This window comes from Terrapene carolina, unplaced genomic scaffold (genome assembly GCF_002925995.2).
Source record: "Terrapene carolina triunguis isolate 2854851 unplaced genomic scaffold, T_m_triunguis-2.0 Scaffold58, whole genome shotgun sequence".
Classification (NCBI taxonomy): domain Eukaryota; kingdom Metazoa; phylum Chordata; order Testudines; family Emydidae; genus Terrapene; species Terrapene triunguis.
This window is the reverse complement of record NW_020664409.1, coordinates 22,286,000-22,307,675: the sequence shown is the minus strand read 5'-3', so window position 1 is coordinate 22,307,675 and position 21,676 is coordinate 22,286,000. Positions and strand designations below refer to the sequence as shown.

The 21,676-nt window shown below is 41.1% G+C and overlaps 1 protein-coding gene across 1 annotated transcript; it reads right to left on the bottom strand.

The window, feature by feature from the left end:
• Positions 1-376: 376 nt before the first annotated feature.
• Positions 377-11,143, bottom strand: DSEL (dermatan sulfate epimerase like). Its single transcript, XM_024206275.3, has 2 exons — positions 10,629-11,143; positions 377-9,481 (listed from the first exon to the last, which is right to left on the bottom strand). The coding sequence occupies exon 2, from the start codon at positions 8,526-8,528 to the stop codon at positions 4,878-4,880; it is 3,651 nt and encodes a 1,216-aa protein (XP_024062043.2). The 5' UTR covers positions 8,529-9,481; positions 10,629-11,143; the 3' UTR covers positions 377-4,877.
• Positions 11,144-21,676: the final 10,533 nt, after the last annotated feature.

Genomic DNA, 21,676 nt, shown 5'->3' with positions numbered 1-21,676 from the left:
CGTAGGTCTGTAATGACCTAGAGCTAGACTCAAACCAGTGACATACCAAAGAAAGGTTCCTATCCATTACCAATCCCCTGGATTATTTAGTCCTACTTCCCCTAATACCTCCTTCTATTTAACTCCTAAATGAAACATACACACAGGTCTCAGATATGGGTTTGCAATGGGCATTCTCCTAACTAGCGTACATATTTTTCCAGCTCTCTGCTTGACCTGCCTGTTAACTTAGATTTTTATACATTGAGGGTTCTAGCCTAGAATTTCAGTACAAAGGCATTCAACATTCACTTGATTGGAGACCCTCTTGGTATGTTTACACTGCAGCTGGGATAATGCCTCCTAGCCGAGATAAATAAATACATGCTAACTCAGCTCGAGCTAGCATGCTAAAAATAACTGCATGGATGTGGTAGTAAGGGTGGCAGCTTGGGCTAATCACCTGAGCTCAGATCCAGGGGGTCAGCCAGGCTTGGACGTAGGTGGCTAGTTCATGCCGCAATGTTCATACTCCTATTTTTAGCAACCTAGCGTCTTTTCCGTCTGGGCTGGGAGGCATACTCCTTGCAACAGCATAGACATACCCTCTGACAAGTACTTATTGTGGTCGTGGAGTCATGTAACTAACTCAGAAATCATTTAAAAATTTAACAGCCGATCTATTTTAAATTAAAAGTAGCTGGAGAGTTGCCATACCATCAGATTTCAGGCCTCCCACAGCTTATTTTACTTATAACTAGCTGTTAATTAAAAGATAATTTTCAAAGTATTGATTTCTTCAACCTAAAACAATAGATTGATGTACCTTATTATTTTTCCATCTTCTCATCTGCCCCGGGCACAACAGAATGATTAAAAGATAGGGCAGTTGTCAAAGCCCGGAAGCCTAATTTTAAAATACTTGATCAAACAGTGGGCCAAGTTCTGCTTTCACTTACACCAATGCAACTTGGCTATGTTACAGCGGAGTTACACAGAGGCAACAGAACAGAGGATGAAAGCCAATTGAATGCACATTTGAATGGTAGGGAGAGCTGACGAATTTTTTCTCCCCATTTTTCTCCAAATTTAGACAAAAAATGGGGAGAGGGGAAGTTATCAACTTTTCTCAAAACAATTTTTCATGTTTTTGTCAAAACCAGTATTTTGTTTTCAGTTTAAGGTATTCTGATTAAAAACTCATTTATCTCATGAAAACAGGTATTTTTGCATGAACATTTCCACTGCGTTGAAAAGCTATTTTCTGTTAAAAGAAAGCTGACAGACTTTTTTTTCCCAACCAGCTCTAATTATAGTTGTGCAGTTTCTAAAATGCTACGAAAATCCATAAACTGTTATGCAGGTGACATCACAGAAATTTAGACACATTTGATTACATTTTGATCCTGCACCCTTTTCATTCACAGACCACATAACTTGAAGTCAATGGATACTTTTTTGTATGACTGGACTGCAAAACTGGTGAACCCACTGGACAATGGAGGCATGATACATGAAAAAGCAGGTTTGAATAGGATCAGTATGAAGCTCTGGGATACTGCATTTTTAGAAATATTTTAATTGTATACAGCCTAAAAAAATAAAAATTCAAATCTGCTGTCCTGGGATTTCTGGATTCTTGTTTGTGTTAAGTGTTCTATAGAAATTAGGCCCCCACAACACTACAGAGCCTCACTTGCTCTGATATTCTTTCCTTCTGTGAGATTAATCCAGTCCCATAAGCTACTTTTATACATAGTCCTCTGTGGTTTAGTTGACATATGCTCTTTTCTTTCCAGCAAGTAGAAATGTTCTCTATCATAGGGTTCTTTGTTAGCAGTTTTGAAGCAAAGGCACCATGTGCTCAGTTTCCTTAGAATATATAATGATATTGTGTTATTTTAAGCTCCTGTAATGCATGCAATTAGAATTTTGAAACTTTAGGACTATGGCTTTCAGTCATTACTTTCTTTAGACTCATTCTCTCTTTCTTTCTTTCCTTTTCTTTTTTAATTTTTTTTGTGAGCTTTTGATATTCCCCAAAAAAGATCTGGGAACAAAGAATCTAATTCTCCCCAGTCATGTACCTAGTGGAGTCAATTACATCTGTACAAAGGGGTATAAAACATTACCAAACCCAAACAGAAGCACATTATAGATGGTTTAACTTCAGAAGATGCAAGACTGGGGATAATTAGGTCCTAAATCTTGTGTATGCCAGAATAAATGATAGTAGTGACATGTATTATCAGCCAAAGGGCATGAGATAACCCTATATGCTGAAAGCTGCAGGGACGACCTACTGATACATGAGTACCATGATACACCTCACCCCCTCAAAAAGAGCTGGTTTAAAATCTATTTGTAGCCTTTCATGCGACACTATCAAGAAGAGATTTTTATATTCTTTCCTACTTCCCCCAAAACGCAGTCAATCCTGAGTCTTACTTTGAGCAGTCCTAAAACAGATGACAGAGGAAAGCCTTTCTATTTGTTCTGATTCAAGATCATAAATCCTGGGAAGAAAAGCAAATGCTCTGTCTGTCAAATAAAAGCAACGGTGTTGATAACAATGCAACAATTTTACATATGACTGAGAGAGAGAGAAAAAAAACTGATTTGAGAGAATGAAAGTCGGGATCCAAAATTTCACTTACATGTTAGTATACATTAAAAAACTTTAATATTTCTTTTAGCATGACATTCTACCTAGCCAGAGGTAAGACCCAAGAAAGAAGAAGGGAAAAAGCAGCTCTGAGTCCCTATTATAATCAAAGGAAAGTGACAGCCAAGTTATGGTTAGTGAGACTGCAACATATCAACAGCTTTATCACACCAGAGGCACATTTTGACATAATAATGAATGGCTGAGAAAGAGTCACTTTTATCTAGGTCAGAAGAAGAGATCACAAAATGATGCAGAGGGTGCAGAAAATCTGTATGTGTGTGTGTGGGGGGGGGGGGCGGGGGAACAGCAGGAAAAAAGGGGAGTACATCAGCAAGATGTTAATACTCAACATCAGCAAGAGGATTGCAATCTGTAGAGAGAAACTCATTACATCTTGACATTGCCTAATGCTTGTCACCCAAATATATGGTAATTACTCTACTGTTATATTTCAATATAATAGCACAAAACTCTGATTCCAGCTCCTACAAACAAAACTAAGCACATTTCATGACAACTTCATTAGTAATGAAAAAAAAAAAAAAACAGATGGTAAAGGAAGCACATGTCTCTGACATCATCTATGGTTTGATTTACAAATCTGAAAACATTTACAGTATGTATGCATTTCAAAAAAACGCAGAGTAAGATAAATTAGGAGACTTTCAACATTGTCTTTTTTTAACATTGTCTTTTTCTTTAAAAAAAAGAACATTGTGAAAAGAAAAAAAAATATGGCTCAAGGAAAAACACAAGAGCAGCATGACAAAGATATTACCAAAAGCAAATATTCACCCCACAAAGGGTGTTTATTTCCAAATTGATGTGACATTTCAGTGCAGATTTAAAAAAACAAGGATCATATTTTAAAATAATCAGATGCTGGAAAGAAATTACTAAGATAAATTGTCATCCAAGCCTGGAGTAGGTGAGAGAAACCTCTTTGAAGTGACAACGCAAAGAGCAACCTTGACCAGCCATAAGATGTTGATGGCAAATCTAGTATACAGATGTAACTGATGTATGTATACTGATGAAACACAGGTCTGGAGATTTATCTGGGCTCTTCTAATCACTATATTCCTACCTGATATTAATATATTACCACTGATGATGATGACATCAAATGTTTGCATTGACAGGAACTCCTACACCTTTGCCACTGGAATTAGTGAGAGTTATGCACAATGGTCAGCTAAAAAGAAGAGAGACTTCATAGTGTGTTACAACAAACAAAGAAGGATGGAGGAGTCTTACTGAGAAAAGAGGAAGTTCCTTCAGCTTCTCTTAGCCAAGAGGAGCTGCACAGAGCAGCAGCATCAGTAGCGAGGACATTAGCAGCTTTGAAAATCCAGGGGCAGTTTAGTATGGTGGAGCAGTGTCAGAGTTTCACAGGATCCTTTAGAAATCTCCCAGCTAATATTTAACTGATAGATTTATGGGATTTTATGGATTTCTTGTGATGGTTTCCCTCTCCCGCCCATCCCCAAAGTTCATTTAGTGCTCACAGAAGGTGCCAGATTGATGGAACTGGAGACTGAAGTCTTCTCTTTATCTACAGAATAGTTACAGCAAGAACTCGTCCTCATAAAACCCTACCAAAGTGCTTCCGTTCTGACCTGGAACCATATCACATGTCATTCAGTTTCTATGCCTAGTCAGTCCTTGGCCTTTCTGCTGAGACTGCTAATAAGGAGCCAGATTTACCAGTACACCAACTCAAGTGATGAACAACAGATTTAAACCCCAGTTTTACTGAGTTTATGGCTACTTTGCCCCATTGGAGTAGCAAGTGGCCGGAATATACTGCAAACCTGATCCCAAGGCGCTGCCATTGTGAACTGGGCTGAGACCAGCAACTCATTTCATATAGGCCACCAAACAGCCATCAAACGGTAACTACTTTGGGCAACTACCCACTTGGGCTGGAGTCAAATTGTTCATCTGGAAGTGCAAGGCTCCATAATTTATTACCAATCCCTTGACCTATCCATTCCCCAGCTGGTAGATTTGTAAAGATTCACACAGCTTTATTTGAAAGGCAGCAAAAGTAGTTATAAGTGTTTGTTTTTAAAAATCCTGCTAGAACAAATATCTATTTTTTCAATAAATCTTTCTGCATGTAACAGACTGTACACACATTTTACAAGAATAAACAAACTCTCTAATTCTTATTCACACACTGAGGAGTTGGGGATCATTAGTGCAAACTACTGCTGACCTGCAGCATTTAAACTGTAAACTTTGGGTATCCTAAGTGGTCCATCAAGGTACAGCAGATGTCCTCAATCAGTCTAATTTCCTCAATAGGCATATTTTGTTCCCAGGCATGAATACTAGTTGGTGATATTTCACCTTCATAAGGAAGGTAGAAAAGATTGGTGGAGGTGGCAAACAATATTTGGTTTAAGCTAGCAGGAGACAGAGGAATACCAAGGAAAGCATAAATTGCTTCAGCTGTCTTCTGAGGAGAGCTCACAATATCTTCAAACTTGACCAGCTGATAATTTGACTGCAGGAGATCCCCATTTACTCGCAGCGCTGCTGCTGTGTTTGCTAGCCACAAATGGGACAGCACGGAAACTGCATTTGACCTAGAATCCAAGAGTTCTTCCCTCAGTGATTCATATTCAAAGGCATAGCCTGAATTTAAACCACACTTTTCTTTCCCGCCTTCCATTTTAAACAGCATAGCTAAGTGCTGTGGAACATTTTTCAAGGAGTAAAGGTTTGGCTTACTTTTATACAACATTGAGTAGATCCATGCCCGAGGATCCCTTACTACATACAATGCCCTCATTGAGGGACCTATGATTTCTTGAAAGAAAGGAAGCTTTAATGTCCAGCTCCCACTATTTAAACTAAGCACAGGACGTGCATTTGGATAATAGGCAAGGTGTCTCCTCAGTTCCCTAACGTATTCAGCATCTTTGTCTAATTTTCCTCTTGTTCTACTTCTTTGTTCTGACAAAGACTCTCTCTTTCTGGATCTTTTCTTTTTGTCCTTACTTATGGTAGAATGCTGAGCTAATTTACTTCTGCTGGCTTCATGTAAATGAATATTTTGTAAATGCAGTTTTGTGTCTTGGACTAGGGATTGGAGCCAGCCTCGGAGTAGACGGAAACGGCCACTTTGGATATCAGAAGCCTTCCATTCACATGCATCTACAAATGAGTCAATTTCAAATTCAGTTTCAGGAATATCAAGGTAAGTTGTAGGGATCCTGATGTATATGAAATCACTGCTGTTAAAAAAAAGTTGCTTTAAAATGTCTGCTCCAGAACTGGGAAGTGAGGTAATTACCACATCTGGCAAAACAACAGGGTTTCCTTCTAACTGTTTGGCTGTATTGCCTGTATCAGGGTCTACATTTATGATGTCACTGCTCCATTTTGCACAGATAGGCTGAGTGCAAGTGCTCCATACATCCAACAGTTCAATAAACCACAGTGTGATAACCAGTATTAGTATCCAGCGCAACAATTTGCTGAAGGAAATGTAAAACCGCCACTGAAAAGCCAGTATAACCAAACTAATGCCCAAAACTAATCCTGCTATTATATTCACTTTGAATCCAAATGGGAAAACTGTTCTATTATTTGTTATCTGTTCTCGTACAGCTTCAGTGCCTAGACCAAATTTGATAACTTTGTTTTGATCAGCTACCTTGGCAAAGCCACCAAATCCCAAATAATTGAACCTTGTCCTCATACTGTCATATTCAGTCACAATGGAGACAATATTTTCAGTGTTGTTGACATTTAGAAAAATTTGAAATCCATATTTGGAATCGTCTATGAACCTGCAGTTAGAAACATTAACATACGGTCCATAGAACACATATGCGATTCTTGTAACAGTGGTTTTCATAGGAAAAGTAACATTTATGAACTGAGTCCACCGCTTTTTGAACTCTGCTGCTTGCTCTGCCTCTTGTATCCTGGCAACAGGACTACTCCCATGATGATCAAACCAAAACATCTTATAGTGAGCATCCCACACATCCATCATGGCTCCACTATATTTGTTCATAAACTTATAGGGTATATATTTAAAATCAATGTCAAGATTATGAAAGAAGGCACTGACAGAGCTGAGGGGAGAGTCTTTCTCCTTCTCAATATGGTCTACTACTAGCAATGTCTGAGCATTTAGGAGTAGCAAAGTACGATACACGCTTTTCAGTTTCATTGCAGAAGAGTAGGCAGATGCTGCCTCACCACTCACAAACATCATCTCCCCATACTGAGAGGCTGTTATAATCTCTCCAGCTGAGTCTCCAACCTCATCACCAATCCACTTAAGCCACTGTGCACACTCCCCAAGTTGTCCCTCCCAAGGTTGATTACACTGACTTGTAGGAGATGGAGCAAACACCAGTACATTATTCAAGTGGCTGAACTTGGGTCCATATAGGGCCTCGGATACAAACACCTGTCCATTGGGGGCAAAAGTAAAGGAGTTCTGATCTGGATGTTCATGCCCTGGATTGAAACTCCTCCATCCATCAATCCAGGAATATGGCTGAAAGTGAACTATGTCATAGACTGCACGGCCACCAAGCTTTCCAGATTTAAAAGACACAAAGGTATTGGTCTGAGTATTTGGCAACCCAGCCCCATAAGTAACAACCCCCCAGTTAGGAAACACATGCATCTTAGCAGTGCCATAGTCAGGGGGAGGTTGAGGAGTTAGTTCTGCAGCATACCAGATGTATTCAGTGTGAAGTGTGCTCCACCTTTGTGCGGTGGATGGCACCATCGGGCCATCCTTGGGCCTGTGCTTTCTAATCTGTTGTGCCAGCCAATTGCCAGCTCCATTCTTCATTACAAACTTATCCAGGAAAACCAGCTGGCTTTCAGGGCCATAAAACCAGTTATAATTAGAATCTGCTATGCCCACAGTCCTCTGATAGCCTGGTAACAGTGTGGCATAATAAAACCAAAAGTGCATTTTCAGCCAATTGTTTTCTAGGTTATTAATACCAAAATGGCGCTGGGCCAGGAAAACATATTGGGTTACTGACTTAGCTGTGTAACTGCCATAAGCTACTCCTTCGTCCAAAGAACCATCTACGATGTGATTGAGCAGAAACATGGTTTTTTCCATCACATCAACTACAGCATGTTTCCAAATATTTGTCTGAGATTTTTTGTCCACCCCAGTAACCAGGGCGCCTGTGAGCAGTGCTAGCATATTAGTGGCTTGGTGGTTATGGAGAAGTTGCTTTCCCCATGAGCGGACTTTTGAATATTCGTACATTTCCTCACTCACAACCCATATCTTCTTTAGATATTTTTGTCTTCTGATGTTATCCAGTGAGCTATATAAGAAGTCAAAAGCAGTGGCAAAACCTGTTAAGGAGTGGCCAAGTGGCACTTCATCTCCATGAGCATTCTCAACCAGCCAGTCTTTGTAGCCAGCCATTCTGTCCATGTATTCTAGAACAAAATCAAAGGCAGCTTTATCTTCCGGGCATAGCAAACAATAAAAAGCTAAGGGAGGCAGATTGTTACCATAAATCTCATTCCACTTTGCAGCAAAATCAGCATGCTTGGGTGGAGGTAGGTAGTATGATGGGTTGGACAGCATAACTGTCACTGCACCTCTGATAGCTCTGAACAGATGTAAATGGCTTGTACGAGACTTTTGCCTCAGTGCTTGGATATCTTCAGCATCAAAATATAAGCTTGGATGAAGAACGGCTTTTTTCAGCTTCTGGTTGGCACTGAAATCTTGCAGTTTCTGTTTCTCATATTGATCCACATTTTCTGTGAAAGTCACCCAGTCAGAGTAATTGCTTACAGATTCTTCAAAAGTGGAGAGAGCAAACGTCGCTAACGCTAGGAATAAAATATGTACTGTAAACATAAGAGCCATGATCCATTAGGCAGTTCCTTCCCTTCAAGCATACATCTTTACAAAACACAGTGTTCAGATGTCAAATGTTGATCCAGCTAATATAACAGTGTACACTTAAGGCATTTTTGCTTAAAAACAAAAGAATAAAATAGACTCGCTGCTCAGCTTATCTGAAGTACAGTACTGAAAACAAAACAAAGGATTTCTGAAAAGTTGAACCACAGGTGCCTTGTCTGTACTTTGCACAGCTACAACGGTAAAGCATAACACATTAAACTAAAGGGAAGGTAAAGTCTCTACATTTTCCATGTGAAACACAGTCTGATTACATAAGTCAAGGGACTAAAAAACATAGTATCTTTTTTGCTGAAAAGCACTGGAAAAAGATCCCAAAACTTGAATTTAAAATAATTGAATTCACACAAAAATCTTTCCCCCTCACATTCTGATAAAATGCCATTCCTAGAGTAGGAAACAATTGCACTGATGATGAAATTTATTCAGAACATTGTTTTGTTTTTGCTGAAGTAGAAATGCTCAGTACTTTCTACAATAGACTCAGATGTTAATTTTACTCTCCCTAGCCTTCCTGTTCTCTCGTTTGTATAAAATTTTTTCTTCTTCATAGGCTTGAGAGAGTGAAAGTGGGGGAGAAAAACAATAACATTTCTCCATTAGCCTCTCTCTCTGGAAAAAATATATATAGTATTTCTAATTCCTGTTCATGTCTATTTGTGGAAGGTTTGTTTTGATGAATATTCATAAAATACACAATATGCTCTCATGTCGTCTTCTATTATCTTCATTTCATCTTCAACTAGTGAAATCCAACCTATGTCTCAATGGTTCCGATGATTCTACTCTTCCCATCACGAAGTAAAAGTAAAACACTTGAAAGGGGCGCAAAGCCAGTGTTTTTTAACCAAAAGTGCTATTTCTGTTTTCTGTTGGCTTTGCATATTTGATCCTTTCTGTGGAAACAGAAAAAAAAAAGGAAAAAAAGTTCTCTGATGTAGTATAGATCTCAAAATATATTCTACAAATATTTAAAATGCATCACAAAGAATTTTCAGGTTCTCATCTACAGAACAGTAAATATTAAGGCTATAAAGAAGCAATAAAAGAACAACCTTGTCAAAGTCTGCTCACTAAATTAGCTTCAGAATCAAAGTAGAATTAACTCATTACCCGAGTTTCTATTTTATTTTATTTTTACTTTTTCCAAGTTGTCTGAAACTGCAAGGCCTGAGAAATTATTTTATCTTTTTACATTAGCAGAGTTAATGCAACTGTAATACTCCGTTAGAAATAAAGAACAGGCTTCCCTTCCAAACAGTTCCAGTATGTGTCTGTGTATTCTCCTAATCATTTAAAAAAAAGTTAAGATATTAACATTTTCCCAAGTTTCTCAACCCTTTATTTCTACAGAACCTATATCATACAAGCACATATACTGGATGCCCTGCTTCTAAGGGTGAAGCCTATTTTTCCTTAAGGGAACATATATCAAAAGTTTGATATTACTCCATGTGCACTGTATACTCCAGGGGTAGGCAACCTATGGCACACGTGCCAAAGGCGGCACGCGAGCTGATTTTCAGTGGTACTCACACAGCCCGGGTCCTGGCCACCGGTCTGGGGGGCTCTTCATTTTAATTTTAATTGAAGCTTCATAAGCATTTAAAAACCTTATTTACTTTACATACAACAATAGTTTAGTTATATATTATAGACTTATAGAAAGAGACCTTCTAAAAACGTTAGAATGTATTACTGGCATGAAAATCCTTAAATTAGAGTGAATAAATGAAGACTCGGCACACCACTTCTGAAAGGTTGCCGACCCCTGGTATACTCCTTACCAGTGTGGCCACACAGTGTATATTTGACTGAAGCCATCAGAGGGCGCTATGAACCAATTCGTGCACAGCAAAATTTCTCCCTTTGCTTATGTTGGGTTTGGACAACTTAACAAGTTTCGGTTGCAAACTGTGCATATGTTAAACGCATCACTGATAGTCTCATCTGACCTCTCACGCTATTTCTGTGACAAAATCCTCCCCATCTCTCCTCTTTTTGCACTCATGCATGTTTTAAAATATAAGGCCATCAGCTTACCTTAGCAGCCTCTCTTGTCCATGCGGACAGAGCACCAGAGCTTGTGGCAGAAGAGCTGAGAAAAGTGTTGAAAAGAAAACAGCAGGCTGCAGTGTAGTTCTCTCGGGCGCCCTCGGCTCTTCTCCTTTCGGTTTGCTCTGAGAGCTCAACTTCAGACAGGATCAACTGAACTTCAGCAATTTGTCAGAAAGCTCTGCCCCGCAACAGGGCCAGGGGCCGCCCCCTTCATCAACGCGGGGACTGACTTCTGTTTGTTGTTAATACTTATCATTACAAGTGCCGGCAGATCTCTTTCTCTCCCTCCAATAGTGTTCAAACTGCTCCCCAGAAAGATCAAGCGGGGCGGGGGGCAGCCAGCGCTACAAAATAATCGCCGAGGGCGGGGAGGCGGTAGGGAGAAAACAAAACAGGACTCCCCAGAAGAGTTAGCTACACATGCGGCAGGCTGGGATGCCCTTTTGGCTGGGGGAGCAGTTCTAGCTGCTGCGGCGGGCGAGCCAGTGGCTGTCTCCAGAGCGGAGCCCCCTTTCTGCCTCGCAAGCCGATGGCACGGCCACCTCTGCGCCTCGCTGCGCAGCCCAGCAGCTGGGGCTGGGAGTCGAGAGGCAGCTGCGGAGAGGAGTGAGAAGGAGGCAGCGCGGCGGCGGCAGCAGCATTGCCAAGGCGGGCGGAGCTAAGCCGGCTAACAGCCCGGGGGCTGCCCTTGCTTTGCTTCTGCTCCAACTCCCCCGGCGGCCCGAATGAGCATGTGCGAAGGGTGGGTGCAGAGCACCTGCCTTTACCTTGCCCCGAGAGCCGCGGTCCAGCGGGAGGTAGGGGCGTGGGGAAGGAGGGAGAGGGATGCTGGGAGGATAAGGAGATGAGTGCGTGGAGGCGAGGGGCAGGTTGTGGTTGAATGGGAGGGCAGCGGGTCTGGAGGAAGGAGGGATGGGGTACGAATTGGGGACACTGGGGGTCTTAGGAGCATATCAGATGGTCAAGTTAGTAGACAGATAAACAGCTGTTACCTCCTGCTTGAAAGGAGCCTGCCTGAGACACGCAACCTCCTGGTTACCTGCCATAGGATCATAATTTTCAGTATAGATGCATAACTCCTTAAGTCAATGGCAAAACTCTAACTGTCTGCAGTGAAGCTAGGATTTAACTCTGTGACCTAGGGACCTATTGGTGCCAAGCTGGCAGAGGGCACAGGAGGTACAAGAGTTTTACATGGACCCACTGAGTCAGATACATGCATAATAATTCTCTAACTGGTAACATGTGAGGTCTTTACTGAAAGCCAGTAGCCCACTGGTCATCATAACCACTGTGAGAGGCATGTATGGATAATATTTAAGGAGTTATGTATCTATATCAGTGGTTCTCAACCAGGGGTACACAGAGGTCTTCCAGGGAATACATCAACTCATCTAGATATTTTCCTAGTTTTACAACAGACTACATAAAAAGCACTAGTGAAGTCAGTACAAAGTAAAATTTCATGCAAAGACTGGTTTATACTGCTGTATTTACCAGGGGTGGACAAACATTTTGGCCTGAGGGCCACATCAGGGTTGCGCAACTGTATGGAGGGCCGGGTAGGGAAGGCTGTGCCTCCCCAAATAGCCTGGCCCCTGCCCCCTATCCACGCCCTCCCACTTCCCGCTTCCTGACTGCCCCCCTCAGAACTCCCAACCCATCCAACTCCCCCTGCTCCTTGTCCCCTGACCACCCCCTCCTGGGACCCCTACCCACTATCCAACCCCCCTGCTCCCTGTCCTCTGACTGCCCCGACCCCTATCCACACCCCTGCCCCCTGATGGCCCCCCCAGGACTCCCACCCCATATCCAACCGCCCTCTGCTCCTCATCCCCTGACCACCCCCTCCTGGGACCCCCCACCCCTAACTGCCCCCCGGGATCCCACCCCCTTATCCAATCCCCCCACTACCTGTTCCCTGACTGCCCTCCCGACTCCTATCCACATCCCTGACCCCTGACAGGCCCCCCCCCCAGGACTCCCACTCCCAACCCTCCCTGTTCCCCATCCCCTGACAGCCCCCCCAGAGCCTCTGCCCCATCCAACTGCCCCCTCCTCCCTGACTGCCCCCCAGGACCCCCGCTCCCTTACCCAACCCCCCCGCTCCCCGCCCCCTTACCAGCAATAGGAGCTCGCAGCCGTGACACCCTGCCAGAGCCAGATGCGCTCCCCACGCTGCTCAGCGGGAGCGGCGGGCCAGAGCACGGCCCGTGTGGCGGCATGGCTTCGGGGGAGGGGGGAACAGCTGCGGAGGGGCCAGGGACTAGGATGTGGTCCGGGGGGCGTAGTTTGCCCATGTCTGGTAGATACTATACACTGAAATGTAAGTACACTATTTATATTCCAATGTATTTTTTAAATATAATTATATGGTAAAAATGAGAAAGTAAGCAATTTTTCAATAATAGTGTACTGTGATGCTTTTTTATGTCTGATTTTGTAAGCAAGTAGTTTTTAAGTGAGGTATAACTTGGGGGTATGCAAGACAAATTAGACTTCTAAAAAGGGATACAGTAGTCTGGAAAGATTGAGAGCCACTGATCTATACTGAAAATTAGGTTTTTATGGCAGGTAACCAGGAGCTGACATGTCTCAGACAGGTTCCTTTCAAACAGGAGATAACAGATGTTTATCTCTCTGTCTCGTCATGTGTGTGTTGGGCATTGTACGTCTCATATTGGATGCCTGTTTGCATACTGAGCCAAATGCAAATGGTGAGATTGTGAAATCTTCATGAGAGGAAATGTACAGGAAGAAACAAACAGCAGGAGAGGATCCTGTTTACAAATAAAGACAACGTACTGTTGGAGTACATCTGGGAATCAAGAGATACCCGCTGGCTCTTTCACCGAGGAGTCAAGCTGAACAGTGTACTTGTCTCATGAACAGCAGATCACAGCCATGCCTGGCTGCAAAATGCTGGAAGAACTTTGGGAGAGCCAAAGTACAGACAGTTTGATAAGAAGCAAGTGTGAGAATACTTACAAGGGGAGATAGATTCAATGTTTGTAATGGCTCAGCCATTCCCAATCCCTGTTTAGCCCTGAGTCTGTACTTGGTTACCTTGATTATCACTTCAAAAGTTTTTTTTCTCTTACTTAATTGGCCTCTCAGAGTTGGTAAGACAACTCCCACCTGTTCATGCTCTCTGTATGTGTGTATATATATCTCCTCGATATGTTTCACTCAATATGCATCCGAAGAAGTGGGTTGTAGCCCACGAAAGCTTATGCTCTAATAAATTTGTTAGTCTCTAAGGTGCCACAAGTACTCCTGTTCTTTTTGCGGATACAGACTAACACGGCTGCTACTCTGAAACCAGGATTATCAGCAAGTGCATATTCAGGAAACAGAACTTACCTGCTGCTGCAAAAATCACAGGTTTCTACCCCTTGCAATATCTACTTAGCAATAGTAGAGCTTATGTTTTCCAGCAAGTCAATAGAGGGCAATGTAATTACAAAGTGATATATTAGAGCATGTCATTTCAATACAGGACAGTAAACAAACTAGTATGTTACATACAATCTGCATACAAAAAATGTAGTTCTCCACAATACACTATTATTTTATAAATAATCTATTTTCTGATTTTTTTTAATCTGTGTTACTCATCAGTGATTTGGCCCTCTCACGATTTGGTGCATTATGAAACAAAGATAATTTGTTATTTAATTAGAAATAAAGAATGCAGCAATGTATGTGCTCGTGTTTTAATTCTTAATTTAAAACAGTTAACATTTTCATAGTATCTTACCTTTTATACCAGCGTTGTACAAATAGTGCAGGAATGAATTATGCATTAACAATAATGCTAAGCATAGTCAATGAGTTCACTTTTAATTTGATATTCTAATTTTAAATGTAATTAACTCGTTACACAGAAAAAGTGCTTTTTTCACAACCATAAAGGTCTAGAAATTGTGTTACCATTAAAATAAAAGCTTACATGTTGCAGAAATTAAGGAGGCACTAGAGAAGTACCTGTATACCACTAGGTATTGGATTAGTCTAACCCCTCTTTGTAACATTTTCTACAGTGAAGACCTATTTCTATGATGCACTGGAATGGCTCCTGGTCAGCGTTAGCTCTAGGGTCTTGTTCTTGAGTGCCTTACTGAAGTGGAAAACGCCTACCTACTCGTGGTCACTCATACAAAAATAAACCAATGAATACTATTCTGTGCCCAGCCTGGCTCCCAGTAAACTACTGTGGACCATTGGTAATAATAGAAATATAATCTGGCCCCCGATTTGGTCTGCAGTTTGCATTCTTGGTTAGGACATTAGGGTCCATGTTTATAACTGCCTGATTTAATAAAAAGCTGTTCCTTTGATTTTAAGTGCTCAACAGAGAAAAGAGAAGGAGTGAGATCTTTTGAAATGTTACTGATCACTGTATTTATATACTGTACCTCAGAGGGAAAGTGTTTTAATCAAATTGAGCATGAGTCACGACCTGTCCCAGGCATAGCCCTTTTCCTTCTTCATTTTTCCTTTTTTCCCCATGATATTTTAGTCAATACAGCTTTATGCTTGAATATTTCTTAAGCAATGCGTTTAAAAACAAAGCACTTAATTGCATAACCATCTAATCTTGAGAAGAATATATAATGCTACTTGGCCTGCATTCTGGAGAAAACGTTAAATGAAGTAAACTATTGTAGGGCTTTTGATTTTTGGTTTTAACCAATGTACACTGAAAAAAGTTGCAGATTTTACAAAAGAAAAGTACCCACTCAACACCGGAAATTGTTACTTGTATCTAAGGGCTTGTCTACACGAAACAGTATTGTGGACTATGGGGGTGTGATTTTTATAGTGCACTACTGTGTTGCCCATTATTTGGTCTGTGTAGACTCTGCTACTGCATGCTAAAGGTTCCCCAATGCACTTTAATATTGTGCTGTCTGAACCAGCACTACATTAAAGCGCACTAGGGAACATTACAAAGACATTACTCATTACATTATATACTACTATACTGTAGTGAGTAAAGTATATGATATACATAACTGATTACAGTATATATACACAAGAGAGCCCTGAAAAACTCCAATTTTGGACATCTACATAAAACTCAAAAATTGCAAAAAACAATTATGCACTTTTCAAAAATGCTCTGGAGTCATTCTAAGATGTAGGGTACACCCTCTGGACATGACTTTAAAAGAAAAAATGTCTGACTATGGGTGGCTTGTGTCCTCCTCTCAGAAATATCTACACAATGGTCAAAGATAGGCAGAAAGTTCTTTGTCTGTGAAGTTATAGAATAGCTGTCATATGATAGATTACTAATGGAGGAACATGAGCAGGGGCAGGTTTTGGCCCCATAGGAAGCAGGCATGAGCCATGGCCCTCCAAACCGCAGATGTTTTGAGAGCTACAGGTTAATCCCACAGATTGTGGAGCTTCCTTTCAAAGCTTGAGCTTGTAAATGAAAGCCCAAACCCTTTGGAATATTCCCAATATCCACTATCCCCCATACAATCACAGCTGCACTTACTTTCTTCCCTACTGCACCTTTCCTCCCATTAAATAGACTTTTGAAGTCATAGAGGTGCAACTTCCATTAGTTGATGACAGCAGGATCAGTGTGATTTTATGCAGTATGATTTTATCCCTGTATGTTTGCAGTAGGGTGATGCTTTAAGGAGTGGCTTTGTACCAGCTTCACACCCACCCTGACCAGCTAAGCTACTTGCCATCCAAAAAGAGAAAACCTACAGAACCATGAGCATATGGAGAGGCTTGCAGTAGGTCAGAAGATGTGGGGAATGATGGCCCAAATTCCCTTCCCTCTTACAGATACTATGCTCCAGGGGATTTGTGACCTGCTGAACCATGCAACATGAGGTATATTCAGAAGTATGATCACTGAAAAGAAATTGTTGAATGCCCAACATGGTCACCAAGGGCTCAACTTTTCCATTGAAACATAGCTCCTCCAGGAGCAGTAAGGCTTTGTACCACCCTCAAGATGTGCTATCTATCTGGCTTAGGATTTTGCACTAGCAACCATGGTTCTAGTAGTGAAGTCTGAATTCCTCAAGCACCATGCTCCTCATGCACAAGGGCAACATGCCTAGAGATGCATGACATTTCATGTGGTTACACTCTATGTGAAATATTCCCACCACTTTTGAGATGCCATGAATCCAGAGGAAGAGAGCAGCCCCTTTTCCTCCCCTGATCACAGGGCGGCAGTTGTTGTGGCTGGCCAGACATACAATGGAGGTTTCTTGCACTTTCTCACCAGATGCACTAATGTAAGCTACAGTCAAGCCTCAAATTTGGTGTAGATATAATGATCTAAGTAGACATCTGAGGCTTAGTCCAGCTTTCACTGAAATCAATGGAAACATTATTATTATTATTGAGAGTCTAATCAGACTCTTTGAGGACTCATGAGCAATGCTGAGTGAGGAACCTTTAGAAAATTGTGGCCACTAGGTGAAAAGCTCTATTGAATAGGAAGAACTTAAAAATAAAGAGGGAGAGCTGTTCTGAAACATCATCACAATAAAGTCTTGGCATCAGGTTACTTTTATATTAATAGTTTTCAGTTTACACTGATGGGGACGGGATGGTCCAACAGAATGGTAGTGACTCAAATTTCAGAGGAGTCAGATTAAAGTAATCAGCAGTACTAGTTCTGGTAATAACCAAATTATTTGGTTAAAATGAGTTTAAGAATTGTGTTGCCATTCTGTTGCTGTTAGTGGGATGGGGTCAGTAAAAGTCAAGGTTATTTTCAGAACCAGTAATTGTTAACAATCTTCCTATCTGAGACCTATTTATAGAAGAATGCTGGGAAACTGTCAATGAACTGTGTTATACTGTGGCATTTTTAAGTATTCCTCATGACTTGGTACAGGCTAAAAACCAAACTGCTTTATGGCTGTCAGCAGGAAAGACACGTGTTTTACAAAATGAGAAAAATGAGATTTGACTGAAACAGAAGATTGCTCTTGACATCATTTTAGTGTATTAATATAAGAAATAATGGGTCATCATCAGAGATGTGCTCTGGTGTACTGCTTCAGAGATAGCGCCCAGCACTGATACCAAAATCAGTCATCTGAAAGATCTTGAATATGCTAGTGGTGTGATCTTGCTTGAGTACAGTCCAAATGCTAACAGATGGAAGTGAAGAGGGGGGGATAAAGAATAAGCTGACCTGCAACAAAATGTGTGCCAGTGTCAAAAAAGGACTTAAAATATGTTAGTAAATGATGAAAGTGTTGACACTGATGACTTCATGTATGCTACATTAATATAGAAGATAAGCAAATCAGTCAGAGACATTTGGTGCTTGTATAAGAGGAACAGAAGAATCACATGTGAGAAGAACAAAAGAATCACACTATTAACCAAAAAAGGGTGGGTTTTTTTGGTGAATCAGTTATCAGGGTTGCTGATAAATACTAGAAAAGGCTAGAATTTTTAAAAAGGGAAAAATATACAGTGTATAAAAGATTGATATCTGAGATGGATTTTTTTAGGGTCACGTACCAACACAATGGCCAAGGAAAAGTGTAATTACTGTGGAGTATGTAGAACAGAGCAGAACATCTGATGATGCTGTTTTGAATATTTTTCTAATTACCAATCAAAGACCAATTAGAAAACAATTAATTTTATTACTACTAGATTAATTTAACTGAGCTTACCTGAAACTGCACAAGCAAGCTGGAGAACAAGAATTCTATTTTTTTTTCCATTTCACAAAGACTCCACCCTACAAAGCTTGCAGAAGGGTATTGAATTACAAATGTTACATCAAAAGAACAGACTGACCATATGCTACAGGCCCGAGTGTTAGCTGTGTGGAAGCAGTGTATGATTTAAAATCTTTCTTGACTGTCATATATACTACACACGAGGGAAAAGAAACTGCTCATATCTACTTCATGTAACATTTTATCAAACACAGCAAATGTCATAAGTGAAGGTAGTTTATCATTATTGAAGATGCTGCTGTGCAGTACTGAAGGAGATTTTCAGCAGGTTAATATATCACAGTGTGAAGTTCATAGTGTGGCAAATGGCGAGCACAGAAGTCTATCCTAGCAGAAGTATCAAATTCTCACTGTGCAGACTCACCACTAAATGGAGAAGAAAAACAAATCCTAAAAATATTTTGAACAAGTATTTTTAGAAATGGGTAAATATCCTACCTTCCTTATTATTACTGTTTTAGCTGTTTATTGACTGATCCTTGCATGCTGCTGTGTGAAGAGTACCAGGCAGAGGGTTTAATCATAGCAAAAAAAAAAAAAAAATGGGGTGGAGGGAAAAAAAAAGAAATGCAGCAAGCACACCTCCTCTTCCTTGTTATCAGTGCCACCCTAGCCTATGAATTTCATGAAACTGATTCTACCAGAGAAAATCATGATAAACACATCAGGTATCAATCTCTGAAACAGACTATGAATTCATGGTGGGGCTACACATACATTTTCAAATATGTGCTAGTTTGGTCCTGAGAGAATCTCAACACCTATAGTCCCAGGCCCTTACTGTTTATAAAAAGCACTTGAGATCTTTAGATAAGACAAGCTAAGTGGTTTATCAATTCAAAGTATTACATTCTGCAAGCTACAGTTTCCCATTTCAGCCCTAGAAATGTGCAAATTACAATGTGATAATGAGAATAGTAATGCATGTCTCTGCTGCCTTCACAGAATTTAAGACCAAAAGAGACCACCAGAGCGGCCAGCACATCCCTCGGCCCGCGCCACTTCCCGCCGCCCCCATTGGCCCAGAGCGGCAAACCGCGGCCAGTGGGAGCCACGATCCGCCGAACCTGCGGACACGGCAGGCAAAGAAACCGGCCCAGCCTGCCAGGGGCTTTCCCTGAACAAGCGGTGGACCCTCTTTGAGAACCACTGCTTTAGACCAGTGGTGGGCAACCTGCGGCCCACACCATTTCCTGCAGCTCCCATTGGCCGGGAATGGCGAACGGCAGGCACTGGGAGCTGCAAATGTAAACAAACTGTCTGGTGGCCCACCAGCGGATTATGTAATTGTAGAGCAAGCATAATTTTACAAGTGGATTGTAAGTAAAGATTAAGTGCAAAAGGACTGATCCTATTTACCCTTTTGGTCTGGTATCGCAGTTCCTATATTCAGTTCAGGGAACCCACAGATTCTCAGCATATCACCACTATTACAAACGTATGCCCTTGCATTCTCTTGAAATTTCAAATCTTTCCATTGACTTCAATGAGATCTGGATCTGGACCTAAATCCCAGTACACATGGGAGCCACACACCTGGTGACATTTCATTACCAAATAGTGTGAAGTTCATAACTGTTAGGCAATCAGAGTTCAGGATTAATATTTTAACTTGAGAGAGAGAAAAACAGACTCAGACAATAGGGAATATTCTCAGAGAGCCTTTCCTAGACAATGGGATCACAGAAAGACAGCAATTACATCATAACACTGAGTACAAAGATAATTTTGATCTACACTGCTTTCTCCAAGACATTACAGGGGTCTTGGACATTGGTACACCTTGGTCCGTCCTATCCTCAGCCTGTGGCACATGGTAGTCTAGTCTCCTATGGGCTGTAACGCTTTGGTCTAATTTTGCTTGTTATGTTTAGTATATGGGTGCTGGGTGGTATTGGTGGCCTGAGATATACAGGAGGTCAGTCTAGAGCAGTGGTGAGAGAGTTTTCTAAATATGTTGTATGTGTATTCTGGCCAATTTTAACACTTACATAACCCTCACAAACATAAATAGTTAATAACCACACACCTCACAAGAGGAAATGAAGGCACAAAGATTAAGTAATTTAACTAGGCCACAGAGCAAGTCAGAGTGAGGATCAGAATCCAGAAGTCACCTTATTACTGTGCTTAGCACTTCTTATACTACGATGCCAGAGGCCATGGTGGCTGCTCTTCAGTGTTGTGGGTTCATTTTGGCTGGCTGCCAGGAGTTTTGGTGGTCTAGGGTCAACATCAAGAGTTTAGGCTACACTGCCCCCATGGTCACACATTGCTCTGGCTTCATCCTAGAAATGGAATGACATTTGATCATGTATTTCACAGATCCCCAAAATCAGCCCCATGCTAGAGGGAGGAGACCATGCAGCACCAGTAGGCTTTAGGGAAAACTGGTGGTACATTTTAAACCTAATGATTCCTTTGTTTTCAAGGCTATCTTTGTCAGGAAGAGAACTAGAAACTTACTGTTGTCCCCTCCCAAAATGTAAATAGTGACTAGCTCTGCAATTCTGATGTGTTGAAAATCAAGGGGGAACATGACCACATGGTTTACAAGACACAAAAGTAATCTCCAGTAATCTCTGCATCACTCTAAAGGTTGCATTTTTGAGGTTTCTCTCTTTGTGAGATACAGAACTTGAATATTAAGTCATATATGTGCCTGTAAATTCTATTACTGAGACCCTAACAATCTGATGTCTACCTGTCAATGTGGGTTTGTGTACAGACAAAAGACAGCTCTTTTGAAAATATGGCTCTAAATGAACCAATGTATTGATCAGTCTCTACTTGATTTAGGCTAGATGAACTTGTCAAGTGATCCCAGGCTGTCTCCTAGCACTAAAATTCCAGATCATGGAAAAATCAGATTTTGGATTCAGCCAAGCTGTTCAGTAGAAAACAGACTGGAACCTATGAAAATCCCATTTTTATTAAATAGGCTGCCTTTTCAATTTGATTTAAAAAGACTAAGAGTTTATAAGGTTCTTTTGGAATGTTTAGAACTGTGGATTGCTTTTAATGACTGTTCACGAATCTTGTCTATTTGTGCTCTGTCCTGCTGAGTGTTACTAGCAACTTGTGTGTCTTTGCCTTTCAAATATTGCCAGAGATTTCTTCCCATCTGTTTGTTTTGTTTTGCTTACAGTGATATTTGTATTTATTAACTTTAACTGAAGGACTGGAGGTCTGAAAAAGATACCTTACAATGAGAGACTGAAGGGGATTGATCTATTTTGATTATGGAAGAGAAAGTTAGGGGGCAACTTGATCAGTCTGTAAGTACCT

What these genes read in the sequence shown, in the direction of transcription:
- DSEL (XM_024206275.3), bottom strand. Translation starts at nt 8,528, where the DNA reads ATGGCTCTTATGTTTACAGTACATATTTTATTCCTAGCGTTAGCGACG.